At 39.0% G+C, this 23,990-nt stretch overlaps 1 protein-coding gene across 1 annotated transcript; it reads left to right on the forward strand.

The window, feature by feature from the left end:
* Positions 1 to 9: 9 nt before the first annotated feature.
* Positions 10 to 19,579, forward strand: ppp2cab (protein phosphatase 2 catalytic subunit alpha b). The gene is made up of 7 exons (XM_085995683.1): positions 10 to 397; positions 11,530 to 11,739; positions 12,794 to 12,967; positions 13,397 to 13,486; positions 13,573 to 13,734; positions 15,445 to 15,563; positions 16,499 to 19,579. The coding sequence occupies exons 1-7, from the start codon at positions 296 to 298 to the stop codon at positions 16,569 to 16,571; spliced, it is 930 nt and encodes a 309-aa protein (XP_085851809.1). The 5' UTR covers positions 10 to 295; the 3' UTR covers positions 16,572 to 19,579.
* The last annotated feature ends 4,411 nt before the right edge of the window (positions 19,580 to 23,990 follow it).

The raw sequence follows: 23,990 nt of genomic DNA on the forward strand, positions 1-23,990 counted from the left end.
CCAGCAGCAGAGGGGAGGCGGGCTGTGTTGGGCTGGCGTCACTGCAAGCTGGCGGCCATTTTCTTGGACAGAGAGCCGAAGCCGGAGGGAGGATCGGGATCGGGCTCCCAACGGCAGCTCGCCGCTCCGGGTGAACATTGACGCTTTCACTTAGCCTCTCCGCCGCCGGTTGAAAAAAAAATCGATATATTTAAAAAGGAGGAGGGGGGGAGGGGAACTTGTTCCTTTCTAAGTTTGCGCGACCCGGTCTCGGTCCTCCAGCAGCGATAGGGGAAAGCGAGCCGGCAGCAGAGCGATGGATGAGAAGGCGTTCACCAAGGAGCTGGACCAGTGGATCGAGCAGCTAAACGACTGCAAGCAGCTGACGGAGAGCCAAGTGAAGACGCTATGCGAGAAGGTGAGGCAGCGGCCCGCAGCGGAGATTTACTTTCTATCTCAGCACGGACCTTCTGACGGTGGCTCGATGACCGCCCCCCCCGGCCGCCGGGCGGCCTAGTACCAGAGCCCGGGCCTCGCTCGGAAATGTCGGCCGAGTCTGATTGAAGCTAAAGCGGCTTTCTGGTGGATTCCTCCTCCCCCTCCTTCCCAACCCCTCCTAAACGAGGGTTGTAAACGCTGCCATCGATCCACCGAAAGATTGAGAGATTTTCTATTTTCCGCGGCTTCCAGATCGGGAGCCGGCATTTGTTTGATTGCATAAATTAAACCTTTCAGGAGCGCACCTAAAATGGCGCCTTCCGGGGCTGCGCTTGTAGTGGCTGGAAGCGACCGCACTGAGCAAATACATTGGTGTCTGAAATAAAAGCTTCAGATAGATCTCATTCTTTCTCACCACCCCACCCAAAAAATAATAACCATTCACCGCATTTAATATCCCACTATATATATTTGCATTTTGTACATAATACATCATGACATTTTGGGATGGATGTTTAATATTCTTGATTTTAACTTTGTTCTGTGTGATCCTGAAAATTGTATTCTAGGGACTGCTTGTAAATTGGACATCAATGTCTGTTGCTCACTCGCTAGTTAATCTTGATGCTTTTTTTGTATATGTCTGATATGAAAAGTGTATGATTACTTGAATACGTAAGGGGAGGGAGGAGGAAGAAGCGAAGGGGTGCTGAATAAATCATATTGTCTAACCCAACATGATCAGATATTGCAGAGAGCATCTTAAATAGGTTACATTGCTGAAAGGAGAAATGGGCCTTTTGTCTTATAAATTACTTGTAGGGTGTCCCCTTTTAAAAATATTAATGTCGATATGTTAATACCAGATGTAGTATAAAAAGAAAATACAGCAGATGTAGTATGTTTGTCCTGAAATATTTAGGTTATTTTGTTCTGACTTAACGTTTTTTTTGTTAACTGTTCTCATACCACACTTTTGGTTCTTCACTAAAATTTTATGTATGCAAATTCATAACTTGTGTGTAGATAATATATTTGGCACTGAATGCTGTCCATTAACTTAGCAAAGGGTGCATCATAACCTTTTGAAATTACGTAATTAAACAGTGCTTAGTTTACAGGAGGGTGTGTTTTAAAAACAAGTTGACGTCATTGAAGAATGGAATGCACATGCTTGCATTTTCGGTGCATTGTCCTGTTTCCTGAGTACAGTAATTGAAAACTTTACCATTAAGGCCAGCTTTTTTGACTTGCCACATTTTAGCAATATGCATCATACTGTGGTTTTTTTTAATAGTTCTTTTATAAATAAGATGGCAGGTATTTCCTAACATTTGACCTGAAAATAATACCAAATACATTTTTTGGCACTAACCCCCATTTCTATTGGATTCTAAATTCAGAATGTTATAGGCAGCCTCAAGAATGCAGATATTGTACACATGTAACTGGTCATTGTGTATTCTCAAGTTTTTGTTCAAACAGTTAAAAATATTGCAGCTTTTTGTGTAACTTAAATTGGTTGATTATTCCTTGTGATGTGGTTTTATCATTTTGATGCCTTTTGAAGTACGATTTTTCTATGTGCACATGTAACTGGCATTGTTATCAAAAGATGTGACAGAATTATGGCCTATTTAGTGTTTTTGACAATCTGAGTGGTTTGACCATTTAGTGTCAGTTACAGTATTTAACCTGGAAGTATTTTTTGTAGCTTTTTTTGGTTGGGGTGCAATTAATATTGTGGCAAAATGTATCAGTGAGTAGATGAACTGGTAGAACATTTTGTTGCCAATTATGCCGACTGTGAATTTCCTCAGTGATTACAATGGTGACATTTCTTCATGTTACTGCTGTTCGGCCAAGACTATCCCAGGGCTAACTAAATGCTAGTTTGCTGAGGAAGGCAGCACATTTAGTTAGCAATGGACTGGAAATAGTACATTCAGACATCCTTATGCTCAGGAAGCTTAATATGTGTTGTCATATATACTTATATATATGTGTGCACTGAGCATTCAATCTGAAGCAAGTTGATGAATATAGAGTGGAATCATTAGCAAAAGAGTGTATAGGTTGGATGGATTAGAGGAGATTAGTAATGTGATGATTTCGCATGGGGAAACTTTGAAAGGGACTTGGAGTAAAAGGCACTCCAGTTTAAGTGTACTTTTTTTTTAAAAAGCAAATACAATGCTTGGATGTTTGGCAAAACAGTAGAATATTGAGTCTATAGAAGCTTGTGTTTTTATAATGCAGTGTGAAGAAACCAACGGCTTTATAAACAAGACCCTAATTAAGGAAGACCGTATCAAAATGTATTGCATGGTATAAGTAAGGTAAATGCAGATTATCGCTTCAAAATAATCTAGAGGAGTAGAATTTAGTGCCATAAATGATCATTAAGTGAAGAGTGCAGTTAATATTGATACTGTTTAGGGAAGAATGTTATTCCAAGAGTGCTAAATGTTTAGACAAATCTGCTGGTTAAGGTAGAAAAGCGGAAACATTGTGGGTGTTTAAAATATCATGGGAGAATTGGGATATTAGATGGATGAGTTTTGATAGTTGGATTAAGTCATCAAACATTAATTTGGAGATTTAAAAGTGGGGAAAACCTCCAGAAATCTGAAAGTAATGGATATAAATCTCGGTAGTGCCCAACAGCAGACCGTCAAACACTATTAGCTTGCCATACAAACTGGGTTGTATTTTTAAAATTAAAACACTATAAATGATGCTGTCACTCAAACTTGATATTTGACGATTGGCTGTGATTGAGGATCCCTGATTATAATCGCTCAACCTTTGGTGGCCATGCCTTCTGTTACCTAATCCCTAAGCTCTGGAATTCCCTGCCTAAACCTCTCCGCCTCGTTACCTCTCTCCTCCTTAAAACCTACCTCTTTGACCAAGCTTTTGATCGCCTGCCCTAATTTATCCTTCTGAATCGGTGTCAGATTTTTTGTCTTAAAATACCCCTTGGGACGTCTTACTTCGTTAAAGGCACTTTATAAATACAAGTTGTGTATAGTTTTTGTTGGTCAAATTATATTCAAACACAGATTCTATTAATATAGTGAAACCTCCTGCCTTCTACATTGGCTTAAGATTTGAATTGAGCTGGTGTTATCCTTCCTGTAGGAGCGGAAATGTGTGAGCTTCCATTTGGCTAGTAGTGCTTTTACTGATGAGAACTGAATGTGAGAACCTGGCGAGTTCACATTTGCCTTTAGATGATTTTGATCTGTGAGGATGTGATAATTGTTGGAGCTGGGGCTTTTGTTAGTGTAATAGTGTGATGCATCACATCTGTGGTTTAGGACCAATGTTGAAAGGAATTGTGTTGTAAATATGATGTGGTGTGTTCCTTCATTATTTGTCACTAGCAGTATTGGTACACAATAGAAACAGAGATTAAAGTAAATGTTTACTTTTTGATAGAAGGCATTAAACTGTGGAGCATTAAGCGGCATGTCTGGTGAATGGAGAGGGGAGTGAGGAGGAAGAGCCAGGAAGTGCATAATGTTTGTCCCTTATATAAAATTTCTGAGGATGATGCTGAGCAGAGGTCAAGCGGTTTCCACCATATTTCTCACCCTCCAAACTTTAAAGCTAGAAATACAGAGCCTAAAATTCTTGGACAAATGGCCAAACTCAGATTGTTTTAGTGCTAGATTATTTGACATTGGGGAAATTGTTCAAGAAAGGTTGTAAGGACAATCCTAGTAACTACAGGCCGGTCAGTTTAACATCAGTGGTGGGTAAAGTTTTAGAAACAATAATTAAGGAAAAAATTAATGGACACTTGGAGAGGTTTAAGCTAATTAAGGAGAGCCAACATGGATTTGTAAAAGGCAAATCGTGTTTGACTAACCTAATTGAATTTTTTGATGAAGCAACAGGGAGGATTGATGAAGGGAAATGCCATGGATGTTGTCTACATGGATATTCAGAAGGTGTTTGACAAAGTACCACATAGAAGGCTGGTTAACAAAATTGAGGCTCATGGAATAGGTGGGCCAGTGGCAGCTTGGATAAGGAATTGGCTTAAGGACAAAAGAGCGAGTTGTGGTAAATGGCTGTCTTTCAGGCTGGAGGATGGTAGACAGTGGTGTTCCCCAAGGGTCAGTGCTGGGGCCACTGCTTTTTTTGATGTATATAAATGACCTGGATATTGGAATACAAAGTAGAATTTCTAAATTTGCCGATGTCACCAAACTTGGGGGTGTGGCAAACATGAAGGATGATACAAATCGACTGCAACAGGACATAATGGGCAGACAAGTGGCAGATGGAATTTAATACAGAGAAGTGTGAAGTGATGCATTTTGGCAGAAGGAACAGGGAGAGACAATATACACTTAATGGCACAGTTTTAAAGAGCGTGCAGGGACAGAGGGACCTGGGAGTTAATGTACATAGGTCCCTGAAGGTGGCAGGACATATTGAGAGTGGTTAGCAAAGCATATGGGACCTTGGGCTTCATAAATAGAGGTATTGAGTACAAAAGTAAAGAAGTTATGCTGAACAATTATAAAGCGCTGGTTAGACCACAGCTGGAGTATTGCGTCCTGTTCTGGTCACCACACTTTAGGAAGGATGTGAAGGCCCTTGAGAGGGTGTAGAGGAGATTTACCAGAATGGTTCCGGGGATGGGGGATCTTACTACAAGGACAGGTTGGAGAAGCTGGATTTGTTTTCATTAGAGCCAAGGCGGTTGAGGGATGATTTGATAGAAGTGTACAAGATTATGACGGGTTTGGATAGGCTAGATGGGGAAAGGCTGTTCCCACTAGTTGATGGTACAAGGACTAGGGGACACAGATTTAAGGTTTTGGGCAAGAAATACAGGGGGGACGTGAGGAAAAACTTTTTTACGCAGCGAGTGGTGATGACCTGGAATTCGCTGCCGGTGGAAGTGGAGACATTCAATGTTTTCAAGGAGAGACTGGATAGGCACGTGAGGGAAATGAACTTGCAGGGCTACGGGGATAGAGCGGGGGAATGGGACTGACTGGATTGCTCTACAGAGAGCCAGCACTTATCGATGGGCCGAATGGCCTCCTTCTCTGCCGTTATGACTCAGACTCTAAATGGTAGTGTCATGGTTGTGTTACTGAGCTAGTAATCGAGGCCTGGAGTAATCCAAAGAACGCAAGTTCAAATACCATCCTGGAAATTTGAGAATCTGAATTTAAGTTTTTTAAAAGCTGGTATCAATTTATAAAAAGCCATCAGATTGTCTTAAAAACCCAGCTTGTTCACTAATGTTCTTTAGGGAAGGAAATCTGCTGTGCTTGCATGGTCTAGCCTATATTTGACTTCATTCCCACACCAACGTGGTTGACTCCTAACTTTCCTCTGAAGTGGCTTAGCAAGCCACTCAATTGTATCAAATCATTGAAACGGTTCAAAGAAGACAGTCCTCCAACACCACCTCAGGGCAACTAAAGACGGACAATAAATGCCAACAATGCCCACATCCTGAGAATGGACTTTTTTTTTTAAAAAGATAATTTTAGTTTTAGCGTGCTTTCAATGAATTCATTGTTATTATTTCCACAAATGCAAATTAAAGGAGTTTTGGCCTGATGGGCTTAATTTTTTTCCTGCTTTCCCCTTTCCCGCCCCCCCCCCCCCCCCCCAAATCACCTCTATGGGGAGAAATAATATATTTCTGTACAGTTTAAGCCTTTTAAGTGTTGGCTTGGCTCACTTGACGGACAGTGTTATGGGTTCAAGCCCCACTCTGACTTGCATACATAATCAAGGCTTGATGCCTCAGTAAGTGATTGCTGCAGTGTCAGAGGTACCACCTTTTGGATGAGACATTAAGCCGATGTCTTGTCTGTGGGACTGTGAAGTGTGCAAATTGTCCATTGTATTTTCATCTACATTAAACTGAACTTCAATAGGTCATTCATCAGATGCAAATGGCTTTGGGGTGTCCTGCGAGGCTTGATGAGGTGCTATTCATATATTCTCTATCATCCACTGCTAATGAAGGAATAAATGGTTAAATATTTGAATGCATCAATATCAAGTTACCTCAACTCCAAATTAAGTGCTGTGGGGTCAGAGCAAACCTTTAGCTAGCTATATATGCATGACATCAGGGCTGCAGTGGTTAACTGCTTTGGTTGGATGCGAGTGTGATTGATGGGGATTAAACAAGATGAGTGGCTGATAAAATGTTTGATGGGTCTATGCTTCTACCTTTGCTGGGACAGGTTCGTGCTGATGTCATGTATGATCCAAGAAGTCTTCCTAAAATCAGGAGCTTGTATCATAGACACATTTATCAGTGCACTATGCTACCACTTATTTTTGTTATTTGCTGGTTTCTGTTTGAAGACCACATATATTTGAAGTTTTCTAAAGAAATGATCTGATTAAAGTGGATTTTCTTTTCCTATTTAATCTGTTGAGACATTGACTATTTCATCAACTTCAAAGGCATATCTTTGAATCACGAGTTAATTTTAGGGTTTTAATGTCATTTTAAAATCTAACCATAAGATTAATATTTAAACTGAAACAAAAAGCCATATTCATGGCTATATATTAAGCATAAATGAACTGAATTGCTAGATTTTCTCTTGCTTGTCATCTTTCTATCCACTAGTAGATGTTTACTTCGGAAGCAGGAGTCACAATGTTGCCTTTGTTTTGATTGGAGGAAAAGAAGAAGGGTGGCATTGAATGTGGCTTGGCTGGTGTAAGGGATCGCTTTTTGTTAGGGAACAGCTGTCATCCACAGTTTGATAGGATACCCGTTCAAACTCTGGGTCAGTGCTAATTTCTAAGCAGTAGTATTTTCACACAATATTTTTTTTTTAAGGGAAATAGATATTGCATTTTTACAAATCTACTAATTGAAAACCCTTAAATGCTCCCACTTCTCTTGGGATTTGCTGTATTAAGCACTTTACTTGTATGGCAGTCATGTTTGGAAAAACAGGATTTAGTAATGTTGCTGACTGAGGGGGAAAAAAACGAGAAACATAGGAAAAGGAGTAGACTATTCAGCCCCATGAGCCTGTTCCACTATTCTATTAGATCATGGCTGATCTGTACCTCAATTCTATTGGCTTGGCTTTTCTCCATGTCCCTTGATCGCTTTCTCTAACAAAAATCTGTCTCGATCTTTAACATTTCAATTGATTCCGCATGCACAGCATTTTGGGGCGAGCTTTTGTGTGACAAATGTTTCCTGATTTCACTCCTAACTGTACTAGCTTTAATTTTGAGATTATGCTCCCTTATTTTGGAATATAGAAACCCAGTAGGCCTATTTGGAAACCTGAAAACTGGTTTGCAAACTGAGCCTTTAGGCTTTTTATGAATTTGAATTTACAGTGGCAGCTGGTTAGTATCATTGTCACAGTTGCGCAGTGTTCTGTGTACAGATTTGACCTAATACAGTTCCTCTTTAAACAGACCTCTTGACCAATCAAGCTATCCAGTCAGTAGCAAACAGTATGACACTAAATACAAGGACTTTCTGCACATGTACACAGAAATTATTTGACCAGTGGTTAAACGCTGCAAATGTTAAGATTTTGAGTGGTATGGGAAAATCATATCACATGTGTTTTAAACAAAATTTGAGATTATTTTGATCTGGCCTTTCTAAATCTGTTCATTGATTAGGTGTAGTGGTTGATACTGGATTAGTGAAAACCCAACAGCTGTACTTGGTCTGACCTACATGTGACTTCAGTTCAGACTATGTGGTTGACTACTAATGCCCGTGTTTGCGTGGGTTTCCTCCGGGTGCTCCGGTTTCCTCCCACAGTCCAAAGATGTGCAGGTTAGGTTGATTGGCTATGATAAATTGACCCTTAGTGTTGGGATTAAATACGTGGGGTTACGGGGATAGGGTGGGATATGTGTTGGTGTAGGGGTTACGGGGATCGGGTGGGATATGTGTCAGTGCAGGCTCGATGGGCCGAAATGGCCTCTATCTGCATTGTGGGGTTTCTGTGATTTCTGTGATAATGCCCTCCATAGTGGCATAGCAAGGTACTTGTATAAGGTTGGCAATAAATATGAACTTACCAGTGTTGCCTACATTCTGAGTGTTTTTTAAAAATCGGTTGAACTTTGGGCTGCATTGAATGATTGGCTAAAATACCCATTTCCCAGTAATCACTTCTTGTAGCTTTGCCATTTAGCTTCCCAGTTATATAATCATTTTAACTTGGCATGACTGATTCTGATCAACTGCGGGAGAGAACAAGCAAATGGCAAGTTTGGGGGCTAGATAATTCATTGCCATAATTGGTCTTTTGTTGAAACTAAGAATACAAATGCACTTGTGCTGTAACTGATTGGAGTTTTAAAAAAAAAACTTGAGTTCTCAAAAAAAAATGCCAAGAGCTCCATCTTGGCATGATTGAAAAGGGTTCAAAGATTGATGAGGGTTTTTCAAACCTGACTGCCATGATCCCAGGACTGTCCAAGTGTTTTTGTCTTAATAGGCCACTTATTGGCATGCTATGGAGCCCATGTGCCATATATACATTTTAAATCATGTTTTGATTAATTTGCATATATCTTAACATAAAAATTTAGTTCTTCTAATTTAGGATTTATTTACCCACTGATGAGGGAGCAGCCCTTTCCAACCCTGTGGGCCTGTGAAATTTTGAACAGGATAAGTATAAGCACAAATAGAAATAAAAAGACTATGGTGGGGACACCTATGTCGTAACCATGCCAGAACACTCAACATTTTGACTGAGGGGCTAAATTCTGTCCCATTACATGGCTCTTGAAAATTTAGAGGTAAAGAAATTCCTGATAGTTTAGGATCACTCTGAAAATTACATGCTAAATAAACATACAGTAGTGGGTTTTTTGATTTTGAACCAACTAATTATCCCAATGCTATAAATTCATAATGTTTAAAAAGAAATTGTAAAATATTGAATAATTATGTGACCATGACACTTGACTTTTAAGTTAGCCAAAAAACAATTTGGCAAATTAGACCATTTTGTTCTGGGCAATTTACATTTAAAGTTTTTTCTTGAGACACCTATGCCAAATGCGGTGGGACTAATCTGGTTTATCCTTTTATTTAGAAAGGTACTACAGTACATTTCATTTCGTGACTCCGCTGAAGACTGGCAAAACTAGCCTGGCTAGTGTAGGTGAATTAAAGTAATTGAATAGCATTTTCCAACTTTTTGTTTGGGTGTGTAGTGTTTCTGGATCTATCAGACTGCTAGCTGGTCACACAGATTCTGCTATCTATTGCAGATGTCATTGGGTGTTCTTGAAAATGTGCATTGCTGTTTGTTTACAGATGGATGCTGTGCTTCAGTTGATTTTATAGCCCCATTGACTGGTTATGGGCTTGCATTTTTAACCATACTATCGGTGGAGGATCCTTGCAATCCTGTTTAACATTTTGTCCTGTGTGTTACATAGAAATCACAACACGAAAACAGGCTTTTCGGTCCCAAAGTCTATCTTGGTGTTTATCCTTAACCTGAGCAGTAGTCCTAATCCCATGTGCCCGCTCAGTTCCCTTTATTTCCATCTTCCTCAGCCACTTATCTAACCTATTCTTAAATGGTGACATGGTCTCTTGGTCACTAACTCTGGTAGTGCATTCGGGAGCCTTGCATCCCTTTCTGTCCTGCTTTCTATCTTCAATCTTTCACATTTAATCTTGTGTCTACATCCTCATGTTCTACACCCATCAACCACTGGAAACCATGTACTGCTATCTATTCCGTCAGTCTTTTATTATTTTAAGCCACTCTATCAAATCCCCCCCCCCCCCCCAATAATCTCCTGTTGTAACAGAAACAGTTCCTCTTTTCCAAGTCTTTGTATTTCTATTTCCTCATACCAGGCAACATCCTAGTGAATCTGCATTGTACCCTTTTTATTAGCTCACCGTCCTTCCTGTAAGGTGGTGTCCAAAACTACACTCCATACCCCAACTGTGGTCGTACTAAAGTTTTATATAGTCTCTCTTACAATCTCGGCTTTTATATTTTAGACCCCTTGTGATAAAACAGTATTACATTAGCTTATTTAGGGCCATATCCACTTGAGGTGTTGCTTTTAATTTCTTGTGCACCTGGACCCCATCTCCCCTCAAATCTCTCTACTATTTCTCATCATCTAGCCATTCCCCATTCAAAGTATAATTACTACTTTTATTTGCTTACCCAAATGTAGCACTTCACGCTAACTGGCATTGTATTCCGTCTGCCACTTTTTTGCCCATTTCACCATCATAGCGATATCCCCTTGTAGTTTGCTTTTGTCCTCAGACTTGTTTAGTATGCCTCCTAATTTACTATTACCTGCAAACAGCAATGTGATAATGACCAGATAATCTCTCTTTTTGTGATGTTGATTTGAGGGATAAATATTGTCCAGGACACTGGGGATAACTCCCCTGCTCTTCTTTGAAATAGTGCCATGGGATCTTTTACATCCACTTGAGAGAGCAGACAGGGCCTCGGTTTAACATCTCATCCGAAAGACGGCACCTCTGACAGTGCAGCACTCCCTCGGCACTGCACTGGAGTGTCAGTCTAGGTAGCCTCTAGTGCGGGACTTGAACCCACAACCTTCTGACTTAGAGGTGAGAGTGCTACCAACTGAGCCATGGCTGACACATTATTAAATACATTAATACTGACCATTCATAAAACATTTCTTTCATCTATACTCTTACCACCTGAATAGGTTATTGTACAATGTCTATTTCTGTGGATTGTGTTTTAAGGTATATTCATGCATGTTGGGTTAGACTAAGCTCATTGAACTATCAAATATTTGAAGATCATGAACATTTTTAGGTTTGCTTCAGTGCATTTCATCTAGTGATGAAAAAATATGTTGACTTTTTAATTCTGGGATTTTTTTTCTTACTGTTGAGAATAAGAACTTCAAAATATAATGTATTGCTGTGTTAAATATTTTTAACCTTGAAATTAATATTGGTCATGTAGTCGTCTAACTGATTTTTTATCTTCTTGGAAATGCTGAATATTGATGTTAAAATCAGCATCTACATTGCCCTATTTGGTTGTGCCAATATCTTTCGAGCTAATTTCTTCAATCTTGTTTTTTGTTTAGGCTAAAGAAATCTTGACAAAGGAATCAAACGTGCAGGAGGTGCGATGTCCTGTCACAGTCTGTGGGGATGTCCATGGGCAATTCCATGACCTCATGGAACTTTTTAGAATTGGAGGCAAATCACCAGACACAAATTATCTTTTTATGGGAGATTATGTTGACCGAGGTTATTATTCAGTTGAAACAGTTGCACTCCTTGTAGCTCTTAAGGTATCGATATTCTTCTTACTGTGTAGTATTAAAGTTGTAATATTTTCTAGTAAATTCTATGAAGTCTGCTTTTCTGTAAGGTATAGCAGATTTGGTCCTGTAAATTTTGTAATTCTGAATATGACCTTGAAATGTACAATATTTTAGATAATGGTTTGTGATTTCCATTTTTAAACAGCTACATCATAAGCTTAGCATTTGTAGAACACTGCTGTAATATTATCTTGCATTGAGATTGTGAAGTAGAGTCCTGGGGTATGTAGTGATGCAGGCAAGCTTCTATGTTCTCATTTCAGTATGGTGGGGAGGAGTAGCGTATTACGTAGTATTTACAGCACAAACACGCCATTTGATCCAACAGGTCCATGCCGGGTTTATGCTCTACACTAGCCTAATATATATCAGATGTTTTAATGTGGCTATACATTGGCACTCCACTGCATTGTGCCATAGTGGTTTAACTCTGGGATCTGGAATTCTTCACATAGTGATTCAACTAGTCTCTTAGCAGCTGCCTCATTTGACATTGTTTAAGGGCAGATTGTCTACCTAACCTACCAGTTGGGAAACTTTAAAGCTTTTTAAAAAAAATCAAGATAGGTAGATTCCCATGTCTGTGTAGCTTAAAAGCTGTATATGATACTTATGCTGTCTGCCACCAAAGTGAAACTACTGCTTTCTAATCTCAGCTACCTTGAGAAATATCACTAAATATAGCAGTGTTTCTGCAGATAATGGTTAAAACTACATCAAAAGTAATTTTCTAGGGCTGAATCTAATGTACAGGTCAGGTCTTGGGTGGGATCTAGCAATTTAGGATGGCTAAATTCTGATAGCATTGGTTTCTTGGGGAATTAACTCTGCTTAATTTGTGTAGGTTTGGGGGAAAAACTGCATTTTTACTGTATGAAAATAATCTTGGAACTCTGCGCCTAGGAACCCAGCATTTACTTATTTTTATGAAACCATGAGAAATTAAAGCACTCCTTTTTACTGTGAAAGATGAGACATTGATGTATGTGGCTTCACTAATGTAACGGTGATTTTGTTTCAGGTACGTTATCGTGAACGTATCACAATACTTAGAGGGAATCATGAAAGTAGACAAATTACACAAGTATATGGCTTCTACGATGAATGTTTAAGGAAATACGGAAATGCCAATGTGTGGAAATATTTTACAGATCTCTTTGATTATCTTCCGCTCACTGCCTTGGTCGATGGCCAGGTGAATAGCTTTTCAATATGTGTATATAACCCAGGTCTAGACACTAAAGTCTATTTGTGTAATAGTGGTGTTTTATAGGGCCTATGTAAGTGACTTAAAATTGGTGATTAAATAACCACACAAGTGACTGAAAAATCGAATTAGATTACCAAATAAGCTTGTACCGTGATTCATAAATGTCAGCGTTGCATGTTTATTTACAGTATTGTATACCAAAAGATTGCTTGCAACAATGCATGGGTTCCACCCTTCTCTCCTGTTCACAGGATGTAAAAATCTGTTGCCATGACTTTGAAAGTATGCAAAGTTATTTTTATTATATATATATATTATATCTCTGTTAATTTCTGAAAGCTGAATTAAAGTAAACCTTCAGGCTAGCTCATACCTTTTTTTTTTTTAATTGTTGCTTCTGTTTTTTTCCCTTAGATTTTCTGTCTCCATGGAGGCCTTTCTCCTTCTATAGATACACTGGATCACATCCGAGCACTTGATCGTCTTCAGGAGGTTCCACATGAGGTATGCTTTCAGAATTGTCAGCAGTATTTACTGCCTGGATATTTAATGAAAATTTTGGTCCTCACTTTTTCCTCTTGTGTTTTCAGGGTCCAATGTGTGACTTGCTGTGGTCAGATCCGGATGACCGTGGTGGTTGGGGTATTTCTCCTAGGGGTGCTGGTTACACCTTTGGTCAGGATATTTCTGAGACTTTTAATCATGCCAATGGCCTTACATTGGTCTCACGAGCTCACCAGCTGGTAATGGAGGTAAAAGACACATTTTAATATTTTACACATGTACCTAGCATAAGCTCTTGTATTAGTGAAAGACAAAGAACATTACGCGGTATGCTTACAATTTGCAAATCCAAATGTATATGGCCATTGGCTATATAAAGCAGTTTCCAAAAAGCCAGGAATGTATAATGCATGTCGCATAAAACCTGGCGAGTGAGTGCTATGTTCAGTGCCACGTGTCTCATGAGCAATCATTGGCTCTGTCGGCTTCTATCTTTTGAATCTATTTTATCAAAACCGTTACTTTGCAAGTTTCTTTTAGAATTCCTTTAAAATTACAGTATCAGAACTGCAAGATGCTGTGCCATCTTGTTGGGGGAAGAGAATGGGTTGTGTTTTTGCATCAGTGACCCTTACAGAGCTCCTAAGAAAGTTAAATATGACCCCACAACCACTAACACATGAAAATGACAGGCAGGAAAAGACCAGCTGGTCCATCAAGCCTGCCCCACTCATAGTAGCATCATGATTGGACACTTCCTAACCCCCCACCAGATTCAGCTCCCTCTTTAAGGCATGCAGAGAGTCAGCATACACTGCACCAGCTGACACTGCATTCTAGAGGCTCACTACTCTGGGAAAACAAGAACCGTCTAACATCCAGTCTATTCCTACTTTTATGTAGTCCTCCCCAATCTGTCAAAAGATACGCTGTCCAGCCCTTTAATTATTTTACAAATCTCTAGCCGGTCGCCTCTAAGTCTACGCTGTTCTAGAATAAATAGAACCTGCTCTTTAAAGTTATCCGAGTAACTAAGGTTCTTTAAGCTATGAATCATTCTTGTACCTCTCCTCTGAACCTTTTCCAAGGCCACTGTATCACCCGCCATGTGAGTGGACCAGAACTGGGTGTAGTACTCCAGATGCGGTCTAACCAGTGACTTGTATAATGACCGAATGGTGTCCTTTTGATTTGAACTGAATGGTTCTATTAATACAACCCACTACCCTGTTCACTTTAGCTACAGCTTCTCCACATTGTTTGTGAATCTTCATGATCTGTGTAATTTCAAAATAATTCTGTTCTGTTATTCACCTTATAAAGGCTATGTTCAGCTCACAGTCCATTCCAGGCTGCCTACTGTCAAAGCACATTGATAGCAATTCACTGCAACACCAAGTGGTAGCACACTGATTTTGTGTCTGCAGATGTTTCCACAATGTGGATTTTCAACTTCAGCCCAAGTCATTGGCAGGGGAGATCCGAGGGCGTTTTCCTTACTAATGAGGGAGAAATCTTACGTGGTGGCATTAATATGCCTCCTTGGTATTTGGGAGTCTGTTGCTTGCTTGTTGGTCATGGAATGGGTTGGGAAGAATTTAAATTGAGATGGGGAAGAACAGAAGAAAAATGATGAGAATTGAGATTAAAAATTGGCAACCTTGACAATCTCTCCAGAACGAGGAGTAGCATTTCCTCCATGTCTAAACACCTTAACTTATTGTCTGATTTACTGTTTATTGATCCATGCTGTGCTGGGATAACTTTTCTCCTTGTGCAAAAATGCATTTTATTCTTCTGTCCCAATTGAGGTGGAAGGCGTCGGTCTGGAAACTGCACGCGAAAACCTGAGGCTTACCACGTTGGTTGCAGCTTGGAGTAGGCAGTACCCCTAGAATCTCTGCCGAATCAGTTTTGCTGCAGAATATTTGTATTAATAATGGAATTTCTGTTAATAGGGTTACAACTGGTGCCACGATCGCAATGTAGTAACCATATTCAGTGCTCCAAACTACTGCTATCGTTGTGGCAATCAAGCTGCAATAATGGAACTTGACGACACTCTAAAATACTCTTTGTAAGTACTTGATGGAAAAAGATTAAATGCTGTATATAGACTCTAGTAATCAGTAAAATTATTTTTTTGTTTTTTAAGTACTTCTATTAAACAGTAAGCTCTGGTATCATTGGGTAAGAGGATTAATGGGCCCTGGGTGAGAGCTGAACAAACATACCATTTTGAAATGAGAAAATTGCTGACCTGCTTAACCCAAAGCACATCAGCGATCTTCCAGTGTTAATTCAGCCCCATAACCTTCCCGATGAGTTCCCCAAATCATTTTAGCTCTTTGGTTCAGTGGTTAACTTGAAATTTGTTATGAGACAATTTTTTAAATGGTAGGCAGTGGGCAGATATGTGATTTTTACAGTATGAAATATTTCAGTTTATCTTTTCCTGTGAGTTGTGACTCCATACCCATGTTCCTCATTCGCCCACCGGTTGATAAAGCCTTTTACTATTTACCCACGGTAAAAGTAAAGACTTCAGCTTTGACTCATCCCTTTACTGGCTGCTCCTCTCTCGACACCGCTCCCACTAGCCATATTGATGCTGTAGCTTCACGACCGCCCAGTCCCTAGTTTCCCTTCCTTCCCGAGCCCCAATCTCCCGACTTAAATGGGATATTTTCTCGGGACTTAGACCAGTGGTGCTTTTAACTTAATCATCTGCATGACTAGAAGTTGCTTGTGTTGGTTTTAACAGTACGTCTATTTAGCTCTTGCTTTTGGGATGGAAGGGATAAGGCAATTTTGTTTTCTATGTTTGCTTGTTTCCCCACCTAATCTCAAATGTCATAATGCCATGTGGCCAGATTTGTGTCCTGTTCTGTGGCCAGTCACAGGCATTTGCATCAGTGTCCTTGTGTAGAATTTATGTAGCAATTGTTTTTAAAGTGTGGTTTCAGGCTATATATTTGAATGATAAAATATTTGTTTTTCCCACTTCAATAGCCTGCAGTTTGATCCAGCGCCTCGCAGAGGTGAACCACATGTTACCCGTCGCACCCCAGACTACTTTCTGTAAAATCTTCTTATGTACAGTATTGCCATGAATTAAAAGTTGGCCTGACAAAATTGGAAGAGCAACAGTAACTTCAAATTACATGAAAGCGTCTCGAACATTCAGAAACCTGCTGTCTTCACGGACCAAAAGACGTGCCATAATAAATACAAGCCTCAGTCTGCAAATATCACATTGTTCTTTTTGAGCACCAATTCATCAATGCATGCTGATGTGTGAAAGTTATGGGTTGAGAACCATGGTTTGAGCCTTAGACCTGTTTGTAGTTACTTTTGCTTTTTCCAGAGAATGCAGAGATAAAGATGTAAACATTAAAACCTGCACCTCGTGATAATTTTTCATTTAGCTATAGCGTTACTAAGCATGAATTGTAGATAAAAAAAAATAGCAGTAAACAATCAATGGAGCTTAAAAGAACATTTGAAAGTACAAAGGCCTCTTTATTTGTGTGAGTACTGAAATCTTGTTTCAGGGAATACTGTTTAATTTAATTTCTGTCTCTACTGTTTTTCCACTTATTTTGTCATAATGTTCATACCTGATTCGTTGTACGGAACAAATCATTCTTTCCTCTTTACAGAATCATGGCAGAGGTCTACCACTTGCTGTTTTTCATAATAAACTTGTGAACTAAGAATTGGAATATTTCAGATTTTAATTGTATTTGGGATGGAAGACATAATGATGCCTTTATGTAAAATGGCTACACTAATACATTTGAGTTTATATAAGTGTATGTGTATTGAAGGCTCCAGGTTAAAATAATAAAGACTGAAATTACTCCTACAGGGTATGTTTGTGCATTTGAGAGCAGACTGATCAGGCCCATTCGCATCTCTTCAGTTTCCCAATGAATGTGATTGGAATTTGAGAAAAATGCATAACATGGCACAGGAGTATCCAGTGTAAAGTTATGTAAATTCACTGTACGTTGACTACTGTAATTGCTCTTGCATGTGTTGTAATTAGTTTTGAAGCACCAAGACCACAGTCAGTATTATAGTTCCTCATGATTTTCTAAAGCAATCCTTAATTTTTCCCTGGTGGTAATTTAGCAAAAGGATTGTTGCCCTGACTTCCAGTAGACAGAATATTAAATTTTTATTTAAATTGTTAAGCTAAAACCAGCACAATCCAATCTCAACAAAAGTGCACAATCCAGCCTGAACTAAAATGCTTCTACCTGTTTTAGTAGCTGTGCTAGGTGTTTCCTTTCCTGGGCGCCTCTTCATAGCTGTGTACTGTATTCATTGTACTAGTTAGGCACAGCAAGGCTGTTTTTTTGCTTTGACAGGTAATCCATTCATTCTTGGGACCATTGAATTTGGTTGAGGTGCCATATTGGTACAGTGCTGCCTTTCTGGAGGTTTTATTAGTGGCTGGCCCAATATTTGGTTTTATTCTTTGTGTGTGTCAGTCATTCTCTGCGTATACGTGTGCTCTTCTGTTTTGTGTCCGTCTCCCACAGGATCTTGGATAAAAATCTAAGGGGAAGCTAGATAAACACATGAGGGAGAAAGGAATAGACGGTTATGCTGATAAGGTTAGATGAACAGTAGCAGGTGGAGGCTCGTGTGGAGCATGGACCAGTTGGGACAAATTGCCTGTTTCTGTGCTGTACATTCTGTGTAAATCCCTGTCTGTTTTACGGCGTCACGAGATCAGAATTGATACTTGTGCTGTTAGATTTCAACTGGAACAGCAGTAGGGACACTGCAAATGGCCTCCGCATCTGTGCGTTAGGGCAAAAATGGCCAGCACGCACTACTAGAAGTACTTGTTTAGTTCCAGATGTTTGGGCTCCACTCTGATGGACTAGCTCACTTCCACACTAATGCATGAAGAATGAATCTTTGGTAGACCGCTGTACCCCATCAATTAATCTCCGAGTAGTATGGAGAAAGAAAAAGTCAAAGGGTGCAGGGAAGTAACCTTTATTGCATGATTGAATAATAGTAATAATGCTTATACATTGAGTTGTAAATTAAGATGGGAAGCTTGGTTGAAGTATTTGACCTGTGCTGGTGTCCTTCAAAGATCAGATCCTTGATTTGTTATTTACTGTACTGCTTATCTATAGTTTTATATAACAGCAACAGAACTTTTGTTTTGAAATTTCCCAAGTTGAGATGGATCCTGGAGGCATACAATTGTACCAGGCCACTATGTTGACTTTTAGCCTCATTCTCTCCAGGGTAAACATGTAAATACTGTCTTACATAGTGGCACTGCAGATATAATAAAGTAGACCAGCTGAGGGAACAGTATTTGAGCATTCTGCGAAGACAAAGATTGCATACCCAGACCAGCTTTGAACTTAATATTGCCTGTAAGGGGTGGAGGAAGAGAGTTAATTTCCATTTACTCGTATTGGGAACAAGAAGGTTTATAATAGGTTATGAGATGTGCAAAGATCAGAACATCGTTTGAGGGTGAACACTGAAAAGAAACCATTGTGTCCCCAGGGTGCACTAGGGGTGCAATGTTCCAACAGAGAGTGTTGTGAATTGTATCCTCTAATTATGACCTTTGTTAACTAACTGTCTTATGCAACTCTGGACTTGGTTGGTCTATTTTACTGTCACTGGTTGAATGTAAGCTGAAACCAACCTTGTCTTTGATCAGGCCGCATGATTCGTACATTCTTCAGTTCTTGTAACCGAATGGTGTGCCTATGAACTTGTGTTCTGGAAGCTTAGCCAACTTCAATAGTGATGCATTCCAGTTATATTGTAGTTATGTATTAAAAATAGATAATGAACGCCTCTACATGTAATCTTTTATTATAAAGATCAATTCACGTAACCTACCCTCTTACTAGGAGTTGTGCATTGTCATTACAGCAAGTTTTCATAACTAAGCTTTACCAGAATTGCAAGTGTATGTTAGTTGCTTTTCAACATGGTGGCCATCCCTTTTACAGCATCTGATCAGTGATAATTTGCAGTTTTCATTTTTGTGGAACTATATAACTGAAATTTGTTGAACAAATAAAAAAAATAGACAAAGTTCTTGTGTGTGCATGTTGTAATCTGGTTGGCTAGATACCACACATTGTTGTGAGCACTGCTAAACAGACAAGAGAGATTGGTTTTACTATTAATGATGGAAATTTCTGTGGTCTTGCAGCTCTACCCTAGTATGAATATGATTCCAGGTGACTTGAAGGATGGAGGAGAGTGACTGAATCCAGCTTATTTGCCAAGATTCATTGAGCAGGAAGAATGGTTTGATGAGACAACTACTTGAAAGATTTCTCATTCTTAACAACCTTTTCATTGCAGGAATGTCTACAGTTCCATTGAAGATGGAAATTGTAAACTTCTTTTCAAATCCTTTGTAACATCCTACAACTGAATCCATGATGTCAAGCCTACATTAGTATAATCTGAATACAAATCATAAATTAGGTTAAGCTTGCATAACATCCAGATATGTATGCACCAGTTGAAAGAAAGATTTGCATTTATATAGCATCTTTCACAACCACTGGACGTCCCAAAGCACTTACAGCCAATGAAGTAATTTTGAAGTGTTGTCACTGTAGTAGGAAACATGGCAGCTAATTTGCGCTCGGCAAGCTCCCATAAACAGCAATGTGATAATGACCAGATAATCTTTTTATTATGTTGATTAAGGGATAAATATTGGCCAGGACACTGGGGATAACTCCCCTGCTGTTTGAAATAGTGCCATGGGATCTTTTACGTCCATGTGAGAGAGCAGACGGGGCCTCTGTTTTAACATCTCATCCAAAAGATGCACCTCTGACAGTGCAGCACTCCCTCAGTACTGCATTGGAGTGTCAGCCTAGATTTTTGTGCTCGGATCTCTGGAGTGGGACATGAACCCACAACCTTCTGACTCAGGCGAGAGTGCTATCCACTGAGCCACTGGCTGACACACAGTTGTATCTAGAAGAAATTTAACAGCCCAACAAATGCAGGCAAAGTTTTGTGCAGCAAGATAGTAGATTGGCTGCTTAGATAGCCAAACTATCTCTAAAGAACCCATGATATCTTTGGAGTAGGTAACTGGGTGGGCAGTATTGCTCCATGCATGTTTTATACCTGGTTTAAATCTAAAGGCAAGGTGCCAATTTACTCATACCAATTCTGTTTGGCTCTTCAAATATTCACGTTAGGTGTATATTCTGTAACAGTAACATTAGTAGAAAGAATTCTATCAATTAGGGGTACATGTTCCAAAAAAAGAGCTTTAGCATATCACTGACTTCCAAGCTTAACTAATTCAACTAAATGTAAAATGGTAATGCTGCCCATGATTATGTTGGTGCTTCCAGTAAACTGGTTGCAAGCTATCAGAATGACTCTTCCAATTAGCCACAAAGCAGTTTTAGGTGGTGAGTATATGCTAATAGCGAAGCGTGCTATTACTTGATCTAGCCTCAATCCCTGGGATTTTTGAAAACCCTCATGGCTTTGTTTAGGAGTGGAGACCAAATGTAGTTTTCAGATGAAAGGGATTAGAAGATGGGGCAATTATCAGAGCATGTATTGTAATTTTTATATTTGTATATATTTGCATTTATATAAATTCATATATCCACATTTACAATGAAAACTGCCTAGTAAATTTGTCATGCTGTAATTACACCCTTCTTCCAATGGTGGCACTGCAGTATCTCAATTGCCAAAAGGGTGTCATTGAAGTGAGCAGTTGCATTATAAATATGGGTGTAGGAATTTATATAATAGAAAAAGTTAACAAAGTGTGTGCAGATGTAAAATTTTTAATAATAGATTGGGCTTGTCAGGATTTGTTGATTTGTAACCTATGGGCTATACAATAACATAGTTAACTGGTAAGACCATAACCCCATGACAAGCCAGAAGCAATTTCCATCAGTCAATTAATACATTCAGACAGACTCCTAGTACCCCAGGGAATCCTGAGTTTTATCAGAATCAATTTGGGATAAAATAAGGTATTTTGACTAGGTTTGATTTAATGGCTGCCATCTAGTCACAGTATACATGGGGTTTAACTGCAGTTCAGAATCTTGTACCATGCTTAATGGATTACATTACATTATTAGATGTTTCATCAGTTACAGAAGTTTGGAAAAAATGAATTTGAATTATGATGAGGAAAGACATGCTCTGTTTACTGTGCTTTCTGAAATTTATAGAACCCAACTACAGTTTTTTTTATTAGTTTTTCCTGTACTAACATTGTTTAAAAATCACACTTGATATAAACTTTACCTGAACAAAACTTTTGAAATTTGACCTCTAGTTTTACTTCAAATAATTTTGATAAGCAACTGAGCAGAAATTGCCTTTCACCAGTCGGTTGTGATTTTGTAGATAAAAACACCAGCACACACTTGATTGGTCTATTTCTGTGTTGTAAAAATCTATGATTCTAACCCATTTCTTCATGCTATTTTCAGTGACCATTTTTCAGGTCAGTGCGAACAGCTAGCAATAACATTTATACTGTCAAAGTAGAAAATCCCAGCCTCAAACATTAACAATGGAGACTTGGTCCATCTTAAAATGATGCTTTCAGGAGAGGGAAGAAAATTTGTGGGGTTTGGGGAAGATTTGTATGTCAAAAACTACTAGACAGTTTCCCTATTCTCATTGCATAACTAAGATGCAGGTAAATTTGGTCTTTCAAACATAATCCATTTGATTATGTAATGCTTCTATCATACAGAAAATAATCTTGGACTGTTGATCAATTGGTACTTCTTTCAGCAACAAGATGGCATACAGGTGTGCCTTGTAATTCTGAAGTGGAAGCTGTGGGCTTGCTGCTGAATGTGGTTCCTAGACTACCACTAACTGCTTAAATTTAAGGAAAGCTGCTGGAAAAATAGTGTCCAAAAATGATGGCAGTTACAGATATAACTGAAATGTTTGCAAATGCCCATTTCCAGTCTTTGTGACATGGTGTTGACTGACTTGTATCGGTGTCTATATTTGTATCTGCAGCTACAAATTCACATTGCTCAAGGATAAAATAAATGTTTAAAATTAATTGAATGTATAAAGGAATATAATACCCATGTCCCTTACCCAAATCCATTACATGAGTGAAGAAATCTGTGCCCCTTATCTATCCTATTTACATAAACCAATAAAAATAATCTGTCCATCCTGGCACAATGCTGCTTATCCCTTGTCCAAAGCGGAGCTCCAAACTCCTCATTTTCTTGGGTTTTACAAGCTCTGTCTATATTTGTATCTGTAGTTATATTTGTATATCTGTATTTGTATCTGTCTGTATCTAAATATACACCCCTATATTTGTAGCTGCATCTCTGTTTATATATAAGGTAGGTCTTAATTCCTTTCAAGGTCAAAATTTATTTTTGGTGATAAAAGTTTAGGAGCCAGTATAAGACTGCAATCAGGTCAAGGTGCTCTGCACAGTGTGTCATGGGTCACTGGCACCAGTATGGGAGAGGGTTCTGAGAACAATTACAAGGTGATTCTGGGACTTAGAGGTCTAACATACAAGATATCCACAGAACTGAACTTTCTTTAGAGAATAGATGATTGAGAGGAGACAAGATTTAGATTTTCATAAATAATGTAATGGTAAGAATGCTATTTGACATGGACTGTGAGCTAGCAAGACTTGAGATTATATATTTTTTGCACATTTGTCAATATTACATAGAAATTACAACACAAAGACAAACCATGATTACAACACGAAAACAAACCAAACCATTCAGCCCAACCAGTCTGTATTGGTGTTTATCTTCCAACAGGAAAGTAGTAGTCCTAATCCCATGTACCTATCCTATTCCTATATCACTCTACCCCCTGTTTTCTTCAACCACCTATCTAATCTATTATTAAATGTTGATACAGTCTCTGCTTCAATCACAAACTCCAGAGCCTCACAAGCCTCTTTTTAAAAAAAAAAACAACTGCTATTTCTCCTTACATTTAATCTTGTATCTGTCTTCTGGACTCCTCAATCATTGAAAACATTCTCTTTCTATCTACTCGGTCCTGTACCAGGCAACATTCTAGTGAATCTTCATTGTACCATTTCAAGTGCCTCAATATTCTTCCTATAATGTGGAGACCAAAACTGCATGCAGTACTCCCAATTGGGCTTTCTAAGGTTTTATACAGACTCACCATTACATCTTGACTTTTATATTCTATACCTCTTGTGATATAACTTAGCATTCCATTAGCTTTTATCATGGCCTTCTCCACCTGAGGTGCTGCTTTTAATGCCTCATGAACCTAAAATCCCTCTAATCTAGGTCACACGATCGTCCTTCATCCAAAGTTTATTTTTTCACCAAAATGTACCAGCTCGCATTTACTGCCATTGAATTCTGACATTTTTTGCCCATTCCACCATCTTAATCAATATCCCCTTGTAGCTTCCTTTGATCATCAGAATTATTTGCTATGCTTCCTATTT

This window comes from Somniosus microcephalus, chromosome 8 (assembly GCF_052327205.1).
Source record: "Somniosus microcephalus isolate GS21.2 chromosome 8, FLI_Smic_1.0, whole genome shotgun sequence".
NCBI classification, from domain to species: domain Eukaryota; kingdom Metazoa; phylum Chordata; class Chondrichthyes; order Squaliformes; family Somniosidae; genus Somniosus; species Somniosus microcephalus.